The 23859-nt window shown below is 39.6% G+C and overlaps 3 protein-coding genes across 3 annotated transcripts; 2 read left to right on the top strand and 1 right to left on the bottom strand.

Annotated features, from left to right (window-relative positions):
* Positions 1-502: 502 nt before the first annotated feature.
* On the top strand, positions 503-1093 carry LOC104230463 (uncharacterized). Its single transcript, XM_009783284.2, has one exon. It carries the CDS (start codon positions 503-505, stop codon positions 1091-1093), a length of 591 nt encoding a protein of 196 aa, XP_009781586.2.
* A 415-nt stretch (positions 1094-1508) lies between these two features.
* LOC138879995 (uncharacterized) lies at positions 1509-2015 on the top strand. Its single transcript, XM_070159643.1, has one exon. It carries the CDS (start codon positions 1509-1511, stop codon positions 2013-2015), a length of 507 nt encoding a protein of 168 aa, XP_070015744.1.
* Positions 2016-16184: 14169 nt separating this feature from the next.
* Positions 16185-16946, bottom strand: LOC138879994 (uncharacterized). The gene has a single exon (XM_070159642.1). The coding sequence runs from the start codon at positions 16944-16946 to the stop codon at positions 16185-16187; it is 762 nt and encodes a 253-aa protein (XP_070015743.1).
* Positions 16947-23859: the final 6913 nt, after the last annotated feature.

The following is a 23859-nucleotide window of genomic DNA, read 5'->3' as shown; positions in this document are numbered from 1 at the left end:
GGTTAAGTACACCCTTTTAGAAAAGACATGTTGTGCCTTGACTTGGGTCGCTCAGAAGCTGAGACATTATCTTTTGGCCTACACTACTTACCTCATATCCAGAATAGATCCTTTGAAGTACATCATCCAAAAGCCAATGCCCACTGGCAGGCTCGCAAAATGGCAAATCCTGCTCATAGAGTTCGACATCGTCTATGTCACTCGCACCGCGATGAAAGCACAGGCTTTGGCAGATCATTTGGTAGAGAATCCAGTTGATGATGAGTACAAGACACTTAACACATACTTCCCAGACGAAGAGGTCAACTCAATAGAGGAAGTAGTTTCAGATGATCACCCTGTATGAAAAATGTATTTTGATGGGGCTGTCAACATCAAAGGAGTTGGGATCGGGGCAATCCTCATCTCACATATTGGACATCATTACCCTACAATAGCCCGACTTCGGTTCTTCTGTACCAATAATACGGCAGAATACGAATCTTGTATCATGGGTTTGAAAATGGACATCGATCTAGATGTGCATGAACTATTGGTCATGGGAGATTCTCACTTGATTATCCGACAAGACCAAGGTGAATGGGAGACTCGAGACATCAAGCTTATTCCGTACAGACAATGTGTGCAAGACTTGAGCAGAAGATTCAAATCCATCGAGTTCAGGTACATTCCTATGTTTCACAACGAGCTAGCCGATGCCTTGGCCACTTTAGCCTCGATTCTCCCTTATCCAGACAACACTCATATTGACCCACTAGAAATCCAAGTTCGGAATCAACACGGTTACTGCAATACAATCGAGACGGAACCAGATGGTGAACCATGGTATCATGACATAAAACGATTCCAGAAAACAAGAGAATATCTAAAGCATGCCAAAGGAGATCAAAAAAGAACTATAAGGCGGCTCACCAATGGTTTCTTCCTGAATGGGGAAATTCTGTACAAGAGTACCCCAGATTTAAACTTGTTGAGATGCATAGGTGCTATAGAAGCAGAGCAGATCATGAGTGAAGTGCATTCGGGGGTATGCGGACCTCACATGAATGGATATGTTTTGGCAAAGAAGATTCTGCGAGCAGGGTATTATTGACTTACTATGGAGCGAGATTGCTTCAGATTTGTTCGCAAGTGTCACCAATGCCAGATTCATGGTGACCTGATTCACTCGCCTCCTTCGGAGTTGCATCCCATGTCCTCTCCTTGGCCATTTGTTGCTTGGGGAATGGATGTCATTGGGTCAATCAAGCCAAAGGCTTCAAATGGGCATAGATTCATTTTGGTTGCAATTGATTACTTCACCAAGTGGGTGGAGGCCGTCACTTTCAAAGCAGTCACCAGGAAAGCAGTGGTAGATTTCGTTCATTCCAATATCATTTGTCGCTTTGGTATCCCAAAGACCATTATCACTGACAATGCAGCCAATCTAAATAGTCATTTGATGAAGGAGGTATGCGAACAATTTAAAATCATGCATCACCATTCTACCTCTTACCGGCCAAAAGCCAATGGAGCCGTTGAAGTGGCAAACAAGAAACATCAAGAAGATTCTTCGGAAGATGATCCAAGGTTCTAGGCAATGGCATGAAAAGTTGCCTTTTGCTCTTTTGGGATACCGCACGACTGTTTGCACATCTGTTGGTGCAACTCCGTATCTGCTTGTATATGCAACTGAAGCTGTAATACCCGCTGAAGTCGAAATTCCCTCTCTCCGAATTATTATGGAATCAGAGATTGAAGACACTGAGTGGGTCAAGACCCGATTAGAACAACTGATGTTGATTGATGAAAAACGGCTAGCAGCAGTGTGTTTTGGCCAGTTGTACCAGCAAAGAATGGCACGCGCTTACCATAAGAAAGTGCGCCCAAGGCAGTTTGAGGTAGGCCAGCTGGTGTTGAAACGCATCCTTCCGCACCAGGTGGAAGCTAAAGGAAAGTTCGCCCCGAACTGTCAAGGACCCTACATCATCAGGAAAGTGTTACCAAAAGGGGCCTTGCACTTGGTAGATGAATAAGGACGGGTACCAGACATAACTATTAACGCAGATGCAGTCAAAAGATATTATATCTGATATATACCCACTGTAGAATTTTCACACATTGATTTTCTCAGATTAAAGTGACAAAGACTATCATTTGCTCCCTACTCCAAATAGGTGTCACTCTTTTGTTAAGTCTTTTGATCCGTATTTGTCTACCTGTGTACTTGAAAAAAAACAAAAAAAAAAACAAAAAAAAAACTCCTTTCATTGAACTTCGTCAGACCTGATTCCGAAAGGATACGTAGGCAGCCTTACCCTGGGTTCGGTCCCATCAGAACAAAAAGTCCATATTCCCAATACTCCAAAACTGGGGCAGAAGTTTGTTTTATTTCACGATTTTTCTGTAAAAATGGTTTCCAAAAGTTGTAATTCATTTCAAGGTTCATTTCGCCTTTTTACCTTTCAAGAACTTCTGATAGATGTGTTTGAGAATGTTTGAAGTTCCCATGCCAAGGGCATTGGGTAACCGCCCTCATGCAGTATCTTAATCAAAATAAAAAAAAATGAGAGTCTTATCAGTGAAAACCCATACGGGAACTATAAGGCAACAATGAACAAAGAAATGAGAGAGTCTTATTCAGCTAATGTGGTGAATTTTTCCACCGGCCTCTGCTCTCGACCGTAATCCTGCCTGGGACGAGCATTGTAGGGTGCCCGAAAATTTTGTTGCTGAGGTCGGGGGGCCCTTGGAGCTGGTGCATGTACCCATTGATTGGGAGGTCGAGCATATGATTGAGCATTGAACACTGTATATTGTGGTGGGCCCACAGAGTATTGAGGAATTGGCGGGGGATAATAATGTTGAGGGTAGCTGGATTGCCCCTACTAAACTTGCACATAATGGTGCGATTCCCCTCTTTGAAACTCCCTAGATCTCGAAGCCATCATGGACCCTTCATCTCTCTTCTTTCTATTTGCCAAACCTCCCAACCTAGTTTGGATAGATTGGGTGGTGGCTTTGAGAGTAGCTTGACTTACAATTCTGCCGGTCTTGAGGCCATTTTCGACCATCTCCCTATTTTGATTGCTTCTGCAAAAGGTCTACCCATCGCGGACATCATGTTCTGAAAGTAATCAGGCTCTTGAGCTTCCAGAAAAATAGTGATCAACTCGTGGTTATCCATGGGTGGCTTAACTCTAGCCGCTTGCTCCCTCCACTTGATGGCATATTCCCTAAAACTTTTGGTCGGCTTTTTCTTCATATTGGACAAAGAATTACGATCCGACGCAATATCAATGTTGTATTGGAATTGCTTGACGAAGGCCTGGGCCATGTCGTCCCAGACATGCCAGTGAGAGATGTCCTGGTCAATGAACCACTCAAAGGCTACCCCTATAAGACTTTCTCCAAAATATGCCATCAACAATTCTTCTCTTCCGCCTGCACCCCTCAGCTGGTTGCAGTACCTTTTCAAGTGGGCGATAGGGTCGCCGTGTCCATCATACTTCATGAATTTTGGGGTCTTGAAACCTGGTGGCAAATGGATGTGAGGGAACATACACAGATCATTGAACGAGACACTTTTGTGACCACCTATTCCTTGTATGTTCATTATGTTTTGTTCAAGACTTTTCACTTTCCTGGCCATTTCATCCGGCTCACTTATCTCTGCAGGCTTTTCATTTTCCGCTGGTGACTCATACTGAGTAGTCTAATTGTAGGGAGCTGAGGCCCTGAAATCCATATTTGGGGAGTAGTATTGGCCATCATAAGCCTGAGGTAGTGGCTCATTATTGGGTCTCGTCACAGGTGGTGGCGGTGGTACTGTATATGCCGGTGCTCCAGACACAACTAGAGGGGTGTTCCTAAATGGTGCGATTGGAGGTCGCATATTAAAAGTACCGGGGGCAGCATGGAGGCTGTAGTTTGGCACATACCCTGGTGGTAGAATGGGATCGCTCGTTGCATGGAGCGGTATCTGAGTAGCCTGGGGTATGGTGGAAGTTCCCTCTGAAGGACCCTGGGGTGGAGGTCGACCGGAAACCCAAGCTTGATATACATCTGACAGTTGTTGTCTCAATTTTCTTATTTCTTCCGACTCTTGCTCAACTGACTGACCCTGCGGATTGTCACTGACCAACTCGATTTCATCGTTGTTATCCATTACTACTGGTCCCTTAGATCTTGTGAAGTAATGATGTTTTGTCAAATTCACCACAAACCAACCACCTTAAATTACTCTCTATAAGAGACAACAAATGTGTGAGGGTTAGGTATTTTATAGATATGAATTACACATAACGTGCCATGCTCCTATCATCATCACTGTTTCTAAAATGCATTTTGGAAGGCTTCATATTTCATTCCGGCTTATCAAGTTGCTTCTTATTGGCACCTTCCCCTATTTTTTTTATTTTTTTATTTTTTTTACACTCCCCCCATTTTGATCCCAACTTAGATTCATTGAAAAATATTTTGATCGAACCTTTTTGTGGGTTGCCTACGTATCATGTCGCCGCATGAATCAGATCATTACGTAGTTCAGGGATGCAAGACACTTGATTGAATTATTTTTTTTGTATTTTTTTTTCTTCAAAAACAAACACACACAAAATTTTGAAAAATAAAATCTTTATGGGTTTTCAATATATATTTTTGTTTTTGGTACAAGACGTTGAAACAAAATGTGCAAAGAAAACTACAACAGATTCGACTGAATTGAAACAAGACTCACAAAACCAAAGCCACAAATAGACCCCTCATAGACTCAAAAATAAAAATACACCTACTAAAACATCTTTAAAAAAAATGAATGCAACAAAGACTCCAAATTTGCAGACTATACACTTGACATCATCTTGGTTGGGGCGCTCCCTGTCCCAATTGGTTGGACATATCTTTGTACATGGCCTCCAGATCTGTAGCAATGTGGCGAGCGAGATTGATTGCAGATTCGATAAACATTTTCTTATTCATTTTCTCACAATCTATGCACCCCAGAGCAGTGTACTCGGCTATCTCAAGTATCCTTCTCTTGACATTTTCTTGGAATGCAAACATGCCATCGATTTGCCGCCCACGGGCATTGGCCAAATTTAGTGCATCTGCCTCGCGGTCCAATGCTGAGTTCCTTTGTTTCATGTCTTCGGTCAAATCATTTTGCAGCCGACCTATTATCTCATGATAGTGACGTTTCTCCGTCTCGAATTCAGCTAGTTGGTGATTCTTGATTGACTCGAACTTCTCACTCTGGAGATCAAATTCCATTTGTTGTTGGTGCATTGCTTCCTCGGCGATGCTCAATTCTTCTTGCAACTTATGTATTTCAGCATTTTTGTTCGCCCCAACTCTTCTGACTAAACCATTCGTGTTTGCCAGTTCTTCCTGTAAGCGGGCTACCTCATTTTTAGATAACTTTAGATCTTTATCCATGACCCTTAAGGCAGATTGATAATCTTTCTCAATATTTAAACGAATCTGAGCAACTCCTGTTTGCTGTTGGGCTTGTTGTTTGGCTATGATCATCTTAGCATGCCCCAATTCCTCTTTCAGCTTTTCTATAGTTCTTTGATCATTTCTCCTCCTGTTCGACTCCTCAGGCCTATCTCTAAATGACGAAGGATCATGAAACCAAGTAATATATTCAGGGATCACCTCTTCATGATCCCGGTCTTCTACCATCTCATTCAACTTCGAGACTTTACTAGCATACCAAATTTTTATAATTTCCTCTTCGTCATGAGGTTGATCTTTACCAAAGTCATAACAGAACTTGCTCATATCTCATGTTGGTGGCACCTCCTGTCGTCGTGCAAACTGGCGCATTACCCGAAGTGGAGCATAGGGCTGAACACCATCCAATCCTATGAGTACCAAATAAAAATGGTATGCAGACTCACAAATGACCTCTTTAGAGGAAAACCAATCGTAGTTCCATGTGATATGTTTGGAAGACAACATAAGAAGCAATTCTTTCCAAGCATCAATCATTTCTGGTAAGTCACATTCATCAATTCTTTTCTGGTGATCATAAGTGTGATTAGGCCAGATCTCACTAAAATTGGTGATCGTAGGATGACGATAAAAATGCTCCAAAAACCATATCTGTAACAAAATATTGCAGCCATCAAAGTTTTGTGCGCCCAATTTACATCTAGTTAAAGCACGAAAAATGGAAGAAAGAATCATAGGGACCAAGGTATAATCATCCCCTTTTGAGGTCAGAGCCTCAACTACACCTGCCAAGCGGATGTCAATACGTCCTTCCCTTTCCGGAAAAACTACACGCCCCAAAAAAGCAACCATAAATGCAAACCTTCTGTGTATCTTCCATGTTTCCTTGTCTTCCTTTGATTTCAATTTTCCCACATTTCTTTGGAAATTGCATTCTAGGCCGTACAAGGGAAACAGAAATTCCAACTTAACCCACTTGCCTCCTAAACCATCATATTGTCCGTAATTTATGTTCAAGAGTTTCAGAAACTTACCCTTATTCACCTTTTTGGTACTATGGGCCTTTGGCGACGAAGATTACGACCCCACCCATGGAAATGAGTGATTTACTCCAAGGTCGGAGTCATTTCACAGTCAGTAAAATGGAACACATTGTTTTCAGGATCCCAATGCGGAATCAAAGCTTCGATCACATCCCTCCTTAGTTGGATTGTCATCATGTGAACCAAATGTCCCAAGTACTTCTTTATCTGGTTTCGTTCATATTCCTTAAAATCTCTCCACCAATCCCACAACAATTGTGGTATCTGATCAACAATAAGAAAATCCAGTATCCCTTCTGACCTAGGCCTCTTTTCAGACTTACCTCTTTCCCTACTCATGGTGCACCTGTTTATCCGGACACGAGGTTAGGTTTTAATCAAATATACTATTGACATAAAAGTTCCGATTTCTCAGGTTCGACTCTAAAAAACAAAATAAAATGAAAATTAAAACCAAAATGTGGGACTAAAAAAAAGTTAAAGTGGTAATATAGTCATTAAATAAAAAAATAAAAGGCCCAAATGATTTTTTTTTGAAAGAAATTATTATATTTTTTGATTGATTTTTTTTTTCATTTTCTAAAGCAAAATTTAAAAAAAAAAGAATTAAGGAGAATATGTTTGGAGTTTTATTTCTTCTTTTTTTTTTTGGAAATATTGGGGGCCGGAACCGACGAGGTTTGCCTACGTATCTCACATCCGGTGAGAATCAGACCCGCGTAGTTCGGTCAACTAACTATTTTATTCTTTTTGATTTTTTTTTTAGAAAAGTTAATCTTTACGCCAGACCACTGCAAGATTTCACTAAAAAGGGGTTATTTGTACCAAACTAGGAGAATGTTTTTATTTTTCAAATTATGCTAAGCTAATTTTCTAAAGCCGGTCAACAATGCAAACAAGCCTTCCAAATGATGTAGCAAGTAGCACATAAGTGGACATGCTGGTCTCAAAGAGGATATCTGTCTTATACGGACCCGGCCCCTGTGCCGAGCTTCGCTAAGTCGAATGATGCAAAACAAAAACGATCCTACTAGGGATAATCAGGCATGTGGCTTGTTCTTCAAGGTTTTTTAAATCCAAAAGGAGATGGTATCTAGACCTGGCTTACCCGGGTGGACAACCTGAGCCGAGGAGCGTCAAGCATCACCAGTAGTAGAACAGCACTGCTAGCTAACGGTTCTCCCGCCTAAACATGTGTGATTAAATCCTTCACCAGAAGCTGGTAGGCTAACTGGCTTTATCTCAAGACAGAAATTTTTGTGATGCTCGTAGGCAAACACAATATATCTACCTATCAGAAGACTTAGAGGGGTGCGAGAGAGGATACAATTTATATCACAATTCAAATAAATATTAAAGCGGTAAATAAGCGACAAATAGCACATTATGCTCCTAAACACAATCATATCCAAGACATGATAAAAGCCAAACAAAAATCAATATACAAAGCTCGAATTCTTATTAATGTCCCCAGCAGAGTCGCCAGAGCTGTCACACCCCTTTTTACCCTCCCCCCCCAAAGATAATGTGTGTTATGGATTGTGGGTTAAAGAGTTTTTTCCAATTAAAGTGACAAATTTGAAATAGGGATTATTTGGTTATTCAGAGTCGCCACTTGGAATTGATTTTTGGGTGTTCCAAGTCACCTTTTATTTGATCCCTATTCGAAGGAAGGTTTGACTCTTTTATTATTGGTCTGCGAAAACAAAGTCCGGGTAAGGAATTCTATTGAGCGGGGAGAAGGTGTAAGGCATTTTCCGAGTCCCGTGGTTCTAGCACGGTCGCTTTATTGACTATATTTGGCTTATATTATTTTTTGGATAACTTGTGTTTTATTGGTTCTCATCTTTTACCTATGTCTGCTTTATTGCTTGATTAAATTTATGAAAAGGTTGCCTTAAAATAAATATCACGTGTTAATACTTATTTTTGTTACATATCACAATTATGCTACGGAGACCATACACATAGCCATGATGTTTAATTATTTAAAGTGCACCTAAATAAACTAGCGCACTTGAATTATTTTCCTAAACTAATTTAAGATTATTGTAAGGCCAAGAGTTATGGAGTTGTTTGTGGAAAAAGTGTATGATTTTAGATATTTGAATAAATAAACTATCATATACCAATACCCTACATCCCAAAAATTGAAGCCTAAACTTATTAATGTCCAAATCTTCCAAACTTTTGGCAAGTTTAAATACTATGTCTTCAGAAACATGATTAAGCATATAACATTTAAGGATTGATTTACATTATTATTTACAAAGTTTAAAAAAAAATAAATAAAATCACATAAAATAAGATAAAAAAAGGGAAGAATAAACCTTTTAATGCAAGATTTCCAATTAAATGAGTCTCCAAAAATATGTACAATAACTCAGACGAACGCCAAACAAGCATAAGCAAAGATGATCATCAAAGCCGGTGAACAGAGCTCCAACGGAATCCTCGACCTCGACTGTTAACACCACTCTTTGTCGTGTAAAAGGGGATGTTTTGAAGTATTTTTGTTGGGTTTTGGGGTGTTGAATTCCTGGAAATTTTCGAAAGAAAGAAGAAGAAAGAATGACACGAGAAATAGAGCAAGAGTCAGACCTTTTATTAAATTCGAAGCTGCAACTCAAAAGACAAAATGGAAAATGACCACAATCAGAATAGTAGACATGGATACGGCGACCTCAACGGAATCACTAATCGGCATCGGAAAATCGAAACCAACACGACCTCAATCACACTCCATCGAAGTCCATGGTTTCAAAACTGAAAATCAGAAGAAGAAGCTCGCTAACACCAAGTTGTCCCACCTTCTGCTTATGACTATGTGTGTGTTTCTGGCGTGGTCGCCGGTTTCCGGCAACTCGCCGGCAAGGCAGTAGCGGAACGTGAGGGATCAGTCAGCTGGGTTCTGCCGGGGTGGTCCTTAAGAGGAGGGAATTTAGCACATGTTTTGAAGGTGTCAAGAAGACGGGGTGCTGGAAGTTAGGTCCGATGGTTGATGGCTGTAGAAGCGGCGGCGGCGGATGGTTTTTCCTAGTCAAGGGGATTCTAGGGGTTTTGGGTTGTAATCTCCATTGTTTTCTTATCTGAAGAAGAAGAAGAAGAAGAAGAAGAAGAAGAAGAAGAAGAAGAAGAAGAAGAAGAAGAAGAAGAAGAAGAAAAAGAAGAAGAAAGCAGCCATGGTCGTTTTTTGTGTGAAGTTCGCTGGTTGTTGTGGTGGTAGCCGGCGGCTAGAGGCGTGGTGGAGGCTGACTACGGTGAGGTGAAGAGACGAGGGGTAGCGGCGGCTCGCAGTGGGTGGTCCGACAGTGGCTGCTTAGAGGTGTCCTAGGGTTTTGTCTTGTGTCTTGTCTTCTAGGGTTTTTGTGTTATGAAGAAAGAGATGAACTAGCTAGGGTTTTTTTTTGTCCAATGTTGAAGAAGATGGCTTATGGCTGCCTTTTTTTGGGTTATGGAAGAATGGGCTCCGAATTTGGGCCTAAGATTTGGCCCTGTTAGGCTCAAAATATTTGTCTTGTGACACAAAAATAAGAACTAATCCAAAATTCATTCTTTTCTCTTTTTTTTTTTACAAAAATAATATTGATAACAAAATGTACTAAAAAATACTAATTAATCTTAATTAAGGAGAATAAACTATTAAAATTAAATCAAAATATGAAACTATTAAGTAGAGAAATATGGAACTATTTTTGTGATTTTTAATTTTTGTTCTTAAAATAATGTAAAAGGGTCAAAATTAGTTAAAATAACTATATTAGACGTAAACTAAGTATTTAAATGCTAAAATATTCAAAATCTTGGGGAGGGTCAAAAATCACATGTCTACAGCTGCCCCTCTTTGACTGGAAATACAAAGTATTTTCAGACAAAGAATGACTAGACAGGTTTTTTGACTCGATCCTTATTTAAAGAGACCCAAAATTTAAAAGAAAAGAGAATGTGACCGAGCCCTGCTATCTGAGCTGCCTACATATCCTTGGCTATAAAGGAATCAGGTCACATGTAGTTCAGAAGTGAATGAGGTGATGGAGTATACCGAGGTAGAGAGCCGATCGAGGTGCCATTCCGTCGAGGTTCCGGTCCGCGGTCCTGTTATTACATCAAAATCAAAAAATGAAAAAGATTAACTAAACCTGTCAATTATGAGTTACAAAATTCTATCTATAAGTCTTCTGAAACTTGATCTTGAGTCTTGAATGGTTTATCATGCAGACTTTAGATTTGAACATTGATGCTTGCTAGTTGTAAGTGCTAGTTCATTCTTCTTCAGCTTTTCAGATCAAAACTGGACACACCATGCTTGTGACTTTAGTCATGTCTTGAGAAATCCACCTCTTGTCTCAGCTTCTGTATTTTGGATTCACTTCTTTTTTCTTTCTTTCTTTCTTTTTTCTCTTTTGGATTGAAATTACTTCTGTTGATCATTTCGGACTGTTGACTCGCATTCTTGCCGCGAGCTTCTGCTACTTCTAACTTGAATTGAATTCTGAAATGACTTCCCTCGTTCTCCAAGTGGGAGCATGCTTGCTAAAACTTGAATTGTATTCCCTTATTCTCCAGGTGGGCGCCTGATTGCTAAAACTTGAACTGTATTCCCTTGTTATCCAGGTGGGTGCCTGCAATCAAAACAACAAAACTAACCAAATTTTCTGCCCCAGTTTGCACTAGGAAGATTTGTGAGTTGTTAGCAAAACTGTAAATCACCTATGTTATTGATGCAATGTTGAGAGTAAAACTAAAGACTCGACTAGGATGTGCGTCTCATGTGAGTAAAACCAATAAACTTTGACTAGCAAATGCGTTTGCTAATAATAAAATCTTAATGACCCAAACTAGAAAGTGCGTCTCCTAGGGGTGAAACTTGAATGAACCAAAACTAGGAAGTGCGTCTCCTAGGGGTGAAACTTGAATAACTTAAACTAGGAAGTGCGTCTCCTAGGGGTGAAACGTCAATCTAGGAAGTGTGTCTCCTAAAACAAGAATATAACCTGAAAAAACCAGACTAGGGAGTGCGTCTCCTAAGGGTGAAACTTCAATTTAGGAAATGCATCTCCTAAAATGAAAATACAACCTGAACGACCCAGACTAGGGAGTGCGTCTCCTAGGGGTGAAATTTCAATGACTCGAGCTAGGAAGTGCTTCTCCGTGGAATAAACTAAAATGGCCCCAAACTAGGAAGTACGTCTCATAGGGGAAGATTCTCAACTTAGGAAGTGCGTCTCCTAAAACAAAAATATAACCTGCAGACCCAGACTAGGAAGTGCGTCTCCTATGGGTGAAATCTCAATTTAGGAAGTGCATCTCCTAAAACAAAAATATAACCCGAAAGACCCAGACTAGAAAGTGCATCTCCTAAGGGGTAAAATTTCAATGACTCAAGCTAGGAAGTGCGTCTCCTAGGAGTAAACTTAAATGCTAGGAAGTGTGTCTCGTAGGGGTGAAACTCCAATGACTAAAACTAGGAAGTGCGTCTCCTAGGAATGAATTTAAATGACCAAAGCTAGGAAGTGCGTCTCCTAACAAGTATAATTTGAAAGACACCTACTAGGAAGTGCGTCTCCTAATGGGTAAAATTTCAATGATTCAAACTAGGAAGTGCGTCTCCTAAGAATGAACTTAAATGAACCAAATAGGAAATGCGTCTCCTGGTGGTAAAATCTCAGTTTAAGAAGTGCGTCTCCTAAAACAAAAATATAACTTGAACGACCCAGACTAGGAAGTACATCTCCTAGGGGTGAAATTTCAATGACAAGCTAGGAAGTGTGTCTCCTAAGAATGAACTTAAATGAACCAAATAGGAAGTGCGTCTCCTATAACAAAAATATAACTTGAACGACCCAAACTAGGAAGTACATCTCCTAGGGGTGAAATTTCAATGACAAGCTAGGAAGTGTGTCTCCTAAGAATGAACTTAAATGAACCAAATAGGAAGTGCGTCTCATGGTGGTAAAATCTCAATTTAGGAAGTGCGTCTCCTAAAACAAAAATATAACTTGAACGACCCAGACTAGGAAGTGCATCTCCTAGGGGTGAAATTTCAATGACAAGCTAGGAAGTGCGTCTCCTATGGATGAATTTAAATGACCAACATTAGGAAGTGTGTTTCCTAAAATAAAAATATAACTTGAAATACCCAGACTAGGAAGTGCATCTCCTAGGGGTGAAATTTCAATGACAAGCTAGGAAGTGCGTCTCCTATGGATGAATTTAAATGACCAACATTAGGAAGTACGTTTCCTAAAATAAAAATATAACTTGAAATACCCAGACTAGGAAGTGCATCTCCTAGGGGTGATGTGTGATCTTCTCAATAGCCTTTGCGCAGACAGAATTGGGTATTACAGCTGAAAAATTCAAGCTTTGTTATGAACATAGCCTTCATCCCTGTGTCAGACAAAGAAAATTTGTGAGTTTAAAATATGGTGGTTAGTTTGTGGCCTTGACTTTGAAGACGATTGCTCCTTCAGTTCCCATAATAACTTTGATTTCAACTTGAAAGACCTTGCTTGTTATCGACTGCCCATTTTCTTTCAACCCTTATCACAGAAAACACCTTTGTCCCATTCGATCCCAATATCCTCTATCTGTTGCATTTTGCTCATGATTTGACATTTACTGAACCCTTGCATTTCACATGAATCCCAAAGCATGTTGATTGTTACCAACTCAATGCGCATACCACTTTTCCCTGACTTATGCCATTTTGATGTGCTAGCCAAATTCGTTTTGTGCAATTGGAAAGCTGGTAGTAAATTTTAAAGTCATTTCTCACTTGTTCTGATCAAACAGACTCAAGAAGTGACTCAAACAGAACAAGAGGAACAGAGAAAGAGATGATTCCTAACAAGAAAATTGCAAAGTAGAAACTTATCAGATATGGATACTAACTCTAATGACCATGACATACATCTTTGGATTAAGTGGCCTAATCTCTCAAGCAGAGTCGAATATTCAACTCTTGTTGTACCTCTTCGCTATGAAACTGGGTTTCAGCGCTTCAATTGTCCCATCTGATCCACAACCTCAATCGACTTGTAGTGCCCTCAAGGGTTTTCACCATCAAGCCTCTCTCATTTTGCTCTTTTTCTCAACTCACCGTCTCCTTACGGTGCCCATGAGGGTTTTCACTGATAAGACTCTCTTATTTATCATTCTCTCTCTTTGCGATGAGAACAAGGTATTACCCATGATGTAGGAAGATCATACTTTCACTACACACTTGATTTGGCATCCTCAAACATTGGTCGGAAGGTCTTTCTTTGGACCGTAATGTAGGCTTTTGGACAGGGTTGGAAAGAAAGAGTGGCATGGAGGCTCAAAATAATTTAAAATGAAAGGGTTCAAAATTATAACTTTTGGAATCAGGTCTTTTGGCCAAATTAAAACTTCTGCCCCAGTTTCTTGGAGTCTGGATATTTTATTTTATTTTTTTATGGGATTTCTGAGAAAATCTGCCCCATTCTTGACTTTGGGGAATTATGAAATAATTTATCTAGTATGACCGAACCGTAAGGCTGCCTACGTATCTTGAGGTGACAAGAATCAGGTCAAACGTAGTTCAAACACAAAGTTAGTTTTTTTTCTTTCCTTTTCTCTTCTCTTTTTTTTTTCTTTTTCCTTTTTTTCTTTTCTTTTCTCCTTTTTTTCTTTTTCTCTTTTCCTTTTCTTTTCCTTTTTGTTTTTTTCTCCTCTTTTTTTTTCTCTTTTTGTTTTCCTTTTCTTCCTTTTCTTTTTTTTCTAGTTCCCAACTCTACTTCTGATTCCGAAAGAGGGGTTTGAAACAAAAAATTAGGGCTCAAAATGGGTAGCAAAGGATAAAAGTGTCTGGATAGCAGAATGAAGTGCCTTCGTCATACCAAACTTAAAAATGCCAAGTACAAACATGTAGTTGAAGTTAAGCAAACAAATCACATATAGTATCTATTGATGGCATCAACACAAACAAAAAGCGCCAATGGGCAATACCTTTGTCCCAATGAATGACCCTTGCCAGCTCGAAGCAGACTTGACTCAACCTTATCTTGATGCGGAAGAATGCATTTCAACACTGACTGATTTACCTCAAACTACTTGAGAGGCATTTCCTTGTTGTATGCTCTCATTAACCTCTTGATTTCCCAGGCTTATTGCCTCAGTTTCACTCAATTCAAAGTTCAGGTCATCTCAGAACGCGTGAATCTTTAATTATTTCCTCAAACGCATCCTTTTATCATATTCAAAATTGTGCCATTACTTCATGATTAGACTAACTTTCAAGATCAGGCTGAGAATTATGTGTGCATGTCATGTCACTAGAGTCAGCATGAGAAGAACTATAAAAGGAAAAATGACCTAAACAAAAACTGACTAGAATTAACAGAAAATAGGAGATTGCATTAGACAGATGGTGAACAGGGTTCGAACAAACAAGCAAAATAGACATGGGTTACAACCCTGGAACAATCCCAGATAACACTAGACGAGTTACTACAATAAAACGAACTAGGAAAAAAGAAGAAAAGTTTGAACCACCAAACAATGTCCGAATTACAACCCTGAAATAACCCGGACAAACAGAAATGACAACAAAATAAACCACCAAAACTCCTCCCTGGCTAGCCAAGAAAGGAGCGTCTTTCCAATTACCAAGCTCGACATATTAGCCACTGGATTGCACATCAAAATTGCTGGAACCTTCACCAATTTCAATATCGTTAACTTTAGTCAGCAAGTTCCCAAGAGAATTCTCATACTTTCTGCCACCATGCATCTCGCCCACAAAATGTGCATCATCATGTGCAGGTAAAAGATTCTGCGCGATATTTTGGGTGTCACTGTCCTGGACCACAATTATCCCTTCTTAAATCATTCTTTCTATCTTCCTTTTTAAAGCACGACAATCTTCAATGCTATGCCCTTGGACATTAGAGTGGTACATGAACCGTACGGTAGGATCAAAACCTTTTGCGTGTGGGTCCGGAGTATAGCCGAGGAGCGGCTCGATTAGGCCAGATCGAACAAGCTTGTGTAGGATTCTTCGATTGGAGTGAAACTATTTCTTTGACTTTGTTCCCCTCTATGCCCATGTTTCCTAGGGTTGTTGGATGCTCGAAAATGTTGTGAAGGCGAAAGAGTATTAGACAGTGCTGGTACTCGCCATAAGGAGTGACCCACTGGTTGAAAAAATGACTGGACGTTGTTAGGAGGATAATACTGAGGTGGATTATGTGGAGCCCGAGGATAGGTTTGGAATTGGGGTCAGGGTCGAGGCTGAGTATATTGGTGAGGCAGACCCGTCGGGCCATGTCGTGATCCTGAGACAAACATGGCAACATCATCATGTTTCTTCTGACCCGATAAGCTTCCTGTGTCGTGCTGCATTGCCTGTGTTATGGCTTTTAAGGCAGAATAACTCATAATCTTGCTTGACTTCAATCCCTCTTCCACCATTTCTCCCATCTTTACCATATCATTGAAAGGCTTACCAATGGCTGAGATCAAATGGCCGAAGTAAGTAGGCTCCAGGGCTTGAAGAAAGTATTCAACCATCTCATCTTCTTCCATCGGAGGATTGACCCGTACAACTTGCTCTCTCCATCGGAATCCATATTCTCTAAAGCTTTCACTGGGCCTCTTTTCTACCTTGGTTAGGGACAGGCGATCCGGGACAATGTCTATGTTGTACTGAAAATGTCGGGCAAAGGCCTGAGCCATATCGTCTCATGTGTACCATCTGCTGGTGTCCTGGCGGGTGTACCATTCTAGAGCTACCCCACTCAGACTCTGGCTGAAGTATGCCATCAGTAATTCGTCTTTACCCTCGACGCCTCTCATTTTATTGCAATAACCTCTCAGATGAGATACGGGATCCCCATGTCCGTCATACAAGTCAAACTTGGGCATCTTGAACCCGGCAGGCAGTTCGACATTAGGAAACAAACACAAATCCTTATAAGCCACACTCACCTGACTTCTTAACCCTTGCATATTTCTCATTGATTGTTCCAGACTCTTCACCTTCCTAAATATCTCCTCTCGCTCCGCGTTCTTGGGTGGTTTCTCAGTTTCAACATGAGGCTCAAGGTGGGGAGTGTGGGAGTAAGGATCTGGGACTTCGAATGTGGGTTTCGGGGCATAGTATTGGGTATCTGGAGATGGGAATGCGGTTGTTTTGGCTGGTAGAGCATGGAAAGTTTGGGAGGAAGTGCCAGGGTAATTGTGGTAAGGGGTGAAGCCTGGTGCATGTTGTGGGGAAAGATCAACAGTAGTGGGAACCTGGGCTTGTGGTAGTGGTGGGATAGTTGCAGGGTTTTCAGTGTAGTTAGTGGGGAATGAAGGTGGAGGATGCCCTCTAATCCAAGACTGATACATTTCTGCCATCTGCTGTTTCAACCTTTGGACCTCCTCTTTCAATTCAGGTCCCGACCCCACAATCTCCCTCGAGGGGTCGACAACCCCGGTATCCAAGTCTTTGCTAGCCATGGCTTCCTTGCTTTTTGACCTTGTGTTGTATGGGCGAATCGCCAAAGTACCACAAACTAACCACTCTCTGTTATGATAACAATAAAAGTAACAAAGAGGAGCAAAAGAAAGCCAACATGTTAGCGTTAGAGCATTTATTAGATAGAAGTATCACATTGCGTGCAATGCCCCCTAGTCATAGTTAGCGATTCTAGAATGGCTTCGAGGGTACGAAGGTCATATGGCATCATCCAAATTTCACTCTTCTTGGTCCTTGCTTCTCTTTACTTTCTAGCACTACTGGTCCTGCTCATTTTCCTTCCTTTTTTTCTTTTTAATTGCCAATCTTTTCTTTCCTTTCATTTCTCATATGCACAATTTCATCTCTTTTTTTCTTTTTCTTTTTTTAAAATGATTTGATCGAGCCCTATATAGGTTGCCTACGTATCATGTCCCTCATGAATCAGATCAAGCGTAGTTCTGAAAAAGGTAATGGACAAATAAACTAAAATAAAAATCTTTTTGGATTTTTCATTTATAATCTTTTTTGGTTTTTCAAATACAAAACAGGAAGTAATATAACAAAAGACTCAAAAATCTTAACTTGACTGACAACCTCGATACTACTGTACAAGACTAATAATTAAAAGACAACATAAAATAGACTAAAAAATAAAAAGTTTCTTCAACCAGCTCGTGCATACAATGGTCTTGACTAGAATGGTCCTGGGGCGTCTGCCATGCTCAAGCAGTTGCGAACGAATCCATGTCTGAATAAGATTAAATAAAGTTAATGGACTCAAACTCCAACCAATCATTGCCTAAAAATTAATTTGCAGAAATGACCCATTTTGCAAAAACAACTGATATGGCCAAAAGTGGCTAGAGATGCAAACTCAACAAAGGTGACCTCTAAGACATGAAAATATACCTCACTAAGGCTTATATGAAATCAAACTCCCGATAATCATGACCCAAAATTAATTTGCAAGAATGACCCATTTTGCAAAAACGGCCGATATGGACAGAAGTGGCTAAAGATGTAAACTCAATAAGGACGGACCTTAAAGTAATATGACACCTAGTTGCGGACTCAAGATCCTAAGACATGGTTAATTGAACCACTTTTGCGAAAATAATCCCATTTTGTAAGAATGGCCGATGTGGCCGAAAGTGGCTAGACATGCAAGATTTGGCTAAGACCCCGCAAAGTCAAGAACCTAAGACTCACTAGGAAGACTGGACCCTATATGAGTTGCCTACGTATCATGTCTCGAAAGATGAAAATCAAGTTCGCGTAGTTCGGGAAGATTGGACATGGGAGAAAGCCGTAAAAAAATGCAACTAATTTGAAAAAACCATATTTTTGTATTTTTGAGAAATGATGGAAAATGTAAAATCTTTTGGGTTTTCTTTTTCCCCCTTTTTGAATTTTTGGGAAAATGATGGAAAATGTAAAATCTTTTTGGATTTTCTTTTTCATTTTTTTTTTGAATTTTTGGAAAATAATGGAAACTTTATGGTGAACTTTATCAAATGTCTCCGAGCAGATCTACCTCGTGTCTCCGAGCGATGAATGACAACTACTAAAGTCTCTAACGCTGGACGGTGTCACACTCCTTTTTTTTAAAAACAAACTCACTAAACCCTCTTAAATTAATAAAAAGATTTTGTAAAGCTTGAAAAGGGTTTTTAATTAAAAAAGTGACAAAATTTGTATTCAAAAGAAAAATAACTCAGAGTCGCCACCAGACATTGATTTCAGTGTGCCAGGTCACCGTTTTTTTTAAAAATATTTTTTCCTTTAAAACACTTTGGACACCAAAACATAAGTCTGCACCAGAGATTAGGGTAAGGGGGTTCATTTGACTCGGGGAGAAGGTGCTAGGAACTCCGTAAGTCCAGTGAAGGTCACGGTTGCGTACTCGATCTAGTCGGCTTCTAAAGCATTCAAGTTGAGGTAAAATCACGGAAAAGCAAAGTAAACACACATGAGGCTCGAGGTCGTCCCCACCTAATAAGAGAAAATGACAAGGAAAAGAAAAGAAAAATCCTAAGCTAACCTATACTACGACTTCTCCATCGTGCTCATCAAGGCCTCCGAAATATTTACATAGTTCTTCGGGGCATACCCCGGATAATAATATATACAAATCCCTCGGGTCATTTCCCGAATAAATTTAACTAAGGAAACGATCTCTCGCCTCGAAATTAACAAAAATTCTAAGGCTTGCCTATTCAAGTGTTGTCGGCCTAAGCATGCTCCTAACGACTTTAAAACAAATAAAGTTAAAACAACAAGAACTATTTTAAGGCCAGAATACTTTTAATTTTGTTTGTCCCAACTCCCACAACATATTTAGCTTATTTGCATCCTTACTATTTTTGATATAGATTTTATCAACAATAATAGATAACTGAGAGAATTAAACCAAACTACGACATTTCAGATTCACGTCATCAAAGTACTTCGGATAACCAACAACAGATAACACATTCAATTTCAAATTCAAATCATTGATAAGATAAAATAGCAAGCTAAAAGAGATTGGAGAAATAGAGCAAGAGTCAGACCTTTTATTAAATTCAAAACTGCAACTCAGAAGACAAAATGGAAAATGACCACAATCAGAATAGTATACATGGATACGGCGACCTAAACAGAATCGCAAATCGGCATCGGAAAATCGAAACCAACACGACCTCAATCACACTCCATTCCATGGTTTCAAAACTGAAAATCAGAAGAAGAAGCTCGCTAACACCAAGTTGTTTGACCTTCTGCTTATGACTATGTGTGTGTTTCTAGAGTGGTCACTGGTTTCCGGCAACTCGCCGGCGAGGCAGTAGCGGAATGTGAGGGATCAGTTAGTTGGGTTCTGCCGGGGTGGTCCTTAAGAGGAGGGAATTTAGCACATGTTTTGAAGGTGTCAAGAAGACGAGGTGCTGGAAGTTAGGTCCGATGGTTGATGGCTGTAGAAGCGGCGGCGGCGGCTGGTTTTCTCTAGTCAAGGGGATTCTAGGGGTTTTGGGTTATAATCTCCATTGTTGTCTTATCTGAAGAAGAAGAAGAAGAAGAAGAAGAAGAAGAAGAAAGCAGCCATGGTCGTTTTTTATGTGAAGTTCGCTAGTTGTCCTGGTGGTAGCCGGCGGCTGGAGGCGTGGTGGAGGCTGACGGCGGTGAGGTGAAGAGATGAGGGGTAGCGGCGGCTGGCAGTGGGTGGTCCGGTAACGACTGCTTAGAGGTGTCCTAGGGTTTTATCTTGTGTCTTGTTTTCTAGGGTTTTTGTGTTGTGAAGAAAGAGATGAACTAGCTAGGGTTTTTTTTTGTCCAATGTTGAAGAAGATGACTTATGGCTGCCTTTTTTTGGGTTATGGAAGATAGGCTCCAAATTTGGGCCTAAGATTTGGCCCTATTAGGCTCAAAATATTAGTCTTGTGACATAAAAATAAGAACTAATCCAAAATTCATTCTTTTCTCTTCTTTTTTTACAAAAATAATATTGATAACAAAATATACTACAAAAATACTAATTAATCTTAATTAAGGAGAATAAACTATTAAAATTAAATCAAAATATGAAACTATTAAGTAGAGAAATATGAAACTATTTTTGTAATTTTTAATTTTTGTTCTTAAAATAATGTAAAAGAGTCAAAATTAGTTAAAATAACTATATTAGACCTAAACTAAGTATTTAAATGCTAAAATATGCAAAATTTTGGGGAGGGTCAAAAATCACATGTCTACAGACGGTACCTGCATCTGCACAAAAGAGTGCAAAGTGTAGTATTAGTACAACCGACTCCATGTACTGAGTAAGTGCCGAGCCTAAGTTCGACGAAGTAGTGACGAGGCTACGGCGGGGAAATTATAATATAACATGTAATAACATATAAATACTAAAGCAAGAAAGAAATTCTAAACTAAATAAAAATAATAAACTATAGCAATAAATGAAATAACTCAGCCACCTCTTGCTAGGTCTCAACTATAACCAAATTCTCACATATGCTTCCACATTTCAAATTTCACTTTCAAAGTAACTGTAGGTTTCAAATATGAGATAAACAGTAGAGTAAAATAGAGAGATTTCAGTTCCTTGTATTTAAAAATCAATAAATCATAAATATTCTCCCTTATCGCTCCTTGTTGCGGCGTGCAACCCGCTCCCACATGTCCACCCTTATTCCTCCTCCTTATATACAAATATCACCCTTATTTCTCCTGTTGCGGCGTGCAACCTGATCCCACCTGTCCACCCTTATCACTCCTTGTTGCGGCGTGCAACCCGCGCACACCAGACAATCATATCACTTTTATTTATAAAGATTTCACAGATTTGAAATCAATGCCTTTCACAATATTTTTGCCTTAACAATTATAAACAGTAAACCGTACCACTCATAACTTCATCATTTATCATTTCACAAATAAATGAACCGTAAATACTTTATGTATTAAAACACTGTCAACTAGCTCACCATTTTATGTATCACAATGAAGCCAAAGGAACAACCAATAATTCCAAAATACTTGAAATAATACTTAATAGCAATTTAACGAAACCAAGTAAGCATATAGAATGATCATAAAACAATTAAGCCATGGATCAATTAAATTGGAAATGGGGAAGGGATCATGTTTAACAGATAATTTGGTGGTGCATAGTCACCTCACCTATACACCACGCACATGTAAATTCACATAGAAATTAGTTTGGGGATTCCTACTCCCTCAAGTCAAGGTTAAACCAAGCACTTGCCTCAAATTCGCAGGCCACTCACTGCTCAATTATAGCTTTTCCTTTTGAATTCACCTCCAATACACCCGAATCTAATCATAATTAACTTAATATCATTAATTAATGCTAAAGGAACTAACTTTCCTGAAAATTATGGTTTTCCTACGTTTTCTAAAAAAAGAAGAAGTTAAAACCCGACCTCGGGCCCGCTTGGTCCAAACTCGGGGTTCGGACCAAATTCCGTCTACCCATTCACCCCCGAGCTCGAGTATGTGATTAGTTTCGAAATCCGACCCCAATTCAAGATCAAAATTTGATTTTTACAAAATTCTCTAATTCTACCCAAACCCCCATTTTTGCCATGAAAATTCTTGATTTTTGATTGAAAAGTGATGAAAAACATTGGGTAATCGAAAGAGAAGAGTTTAGAATTGTTTACCAACACTTTGGGGATGAACCTGTATGAAGAAAATCGCATCTAGGTCTTTTTAGTTCGAAAATATAAAAAACATGGTTGCCGTCGAGTTGGATTCTGTGATTTTTCCTTCTTTTTTTTTTTGAAGAAAAAATGTGGAGCACCAGTGCACCAGAAACTGTTATGACAGCAGATTTTTTTTTACAAGTTAAAAACATTCCGAGGTCTACCCGAAACTCACCTGAGACCTCGGGGCTCCAAATCAAACATGCACGCAAGTCTAAAAATATCGTGTGGACTTACTCGTGCGATCAAATCATGAAAATAACATCTAAACAATGAATTTAACCTCAAAACTCATGATTTTTCTCAAGAACACTTAAATTTCACTATTTCTCAACCGGACATCTGAATCACGTCAAATCAACTCCGATTCTCACAAAATATCACAAATAAGACTTAAATACCATAACAAACCTGTATCGAGCTCTGAAACCAAAATACCGGCTCGATACCAATGGTTTCAAACATTAATTCTTTTCTTTATTTCATTAATAATTCAGCAAAATAATTTCTTTCAAAAATTGATTTCTAAGGCTTGGGACCTCGAAATTAAATTTCGGGCACACGCGCAAGTCCCATATTTTACTGCGGACTTTTCGGGATTGTCGGTACACTGATCCGGGTCTGTTACTCAAAATTTTGACCAAAGTCAACTAAAATCAAACTTAAATTATATAAATTATTATTTCTTACATTTTCACATAAAAGCTTTCCGGTTTCACGCCCGGAATGCTCACGCAAATCGAGGTATTTAAAATTAGTCTTTTATGGCTAATAAACCTAGAACGAAGTCTTAATTCATAAAATGACTCCTTGGGTCATCACACATTGAGTACTAAATCTGTTGTTTAATGCTCTTGAGCTCTATTTATATCGCAAGTATCATATTATATTTTATTTAGAATTTATTAAGTTCAACTAAACTCGCCCTTTAATTCATCATTAATTAATTTAAGTAAAAAAGTTAAACACTTTTTTGCTCAAATAATTTGGCGTCGTCTGTGGGGAAGTTTTAGTCGAAATTTTAGCTCCTTCTAGATCGAAAAAAAAATGGGAGAAATTGTCATCTCTTCTTCGTTTGCACAAACTAACGATGGCAGGAAAAGGAGATGCAAGACAGAAAGAAATAGTAGGTGTCGCTACCAATATTTTGAACACCATCAACAAAGATTGTAGGGAAGATAATGAGAACACCAAGTGCTACACCCAGGCAAAGTGATTCACCTCCCCCTCATGAAAGTGTAACCGCTTCGCGCGAAAAAGGATCTTTCACGTCTACAGCTGAGGAAGCACCACTAGCAGTGAAACGATTACTGGAAGAGCGGCTGACGAGCACTCTAAACATCATACTCGACAAACCGGTCAAAGGGATAATAGAAACACCGCGCAAGCGGATACCACGACGACCACCGGAGAATAGCCCACCCCCAAAATAGGTAACACTTACACCACTGCTGATACAGGTAATGACACACTTGCAGCCATCCTCAAGAAAATGGAAGAAATTAAAAACGAGAACAAAGCACTCCACGATTAAATGAGGGAACATGAAGAAAGGGTCGATAAGATACCGGGCGCCCCAAAGTTGCTACCAAAACGGGATGTTCGTTGGTTCGTCGAACAACCATACAGCGAGGAGACGGCTCCACATACCATCCCCAAAACTTTCAAAATTGTTACGTCTCGCGTATTCGTACGTTAAAATTTTGTT

The sequence above is a fragment of the Nicotiana sylvestris genome, chromosome 10 (genome assembly GCF_000393655.2).
Source record: "Nicotiana sylvestris chromosome 10, ASM39365v2, whole genome shotgun sequence".
NCBI classification, from domain to species: Eukaryota; Viridiplantae; Streptophyta; class Magnoliopsida; order Solanales; family Solanaceae; genus Nicotiana; species Nicotiana sylvestris.
The sequence above is the reverse complement of the archived record's forward strand: the minus strand, read 5'-3'. Positions and strand labels throughout refer to the sequence as shown.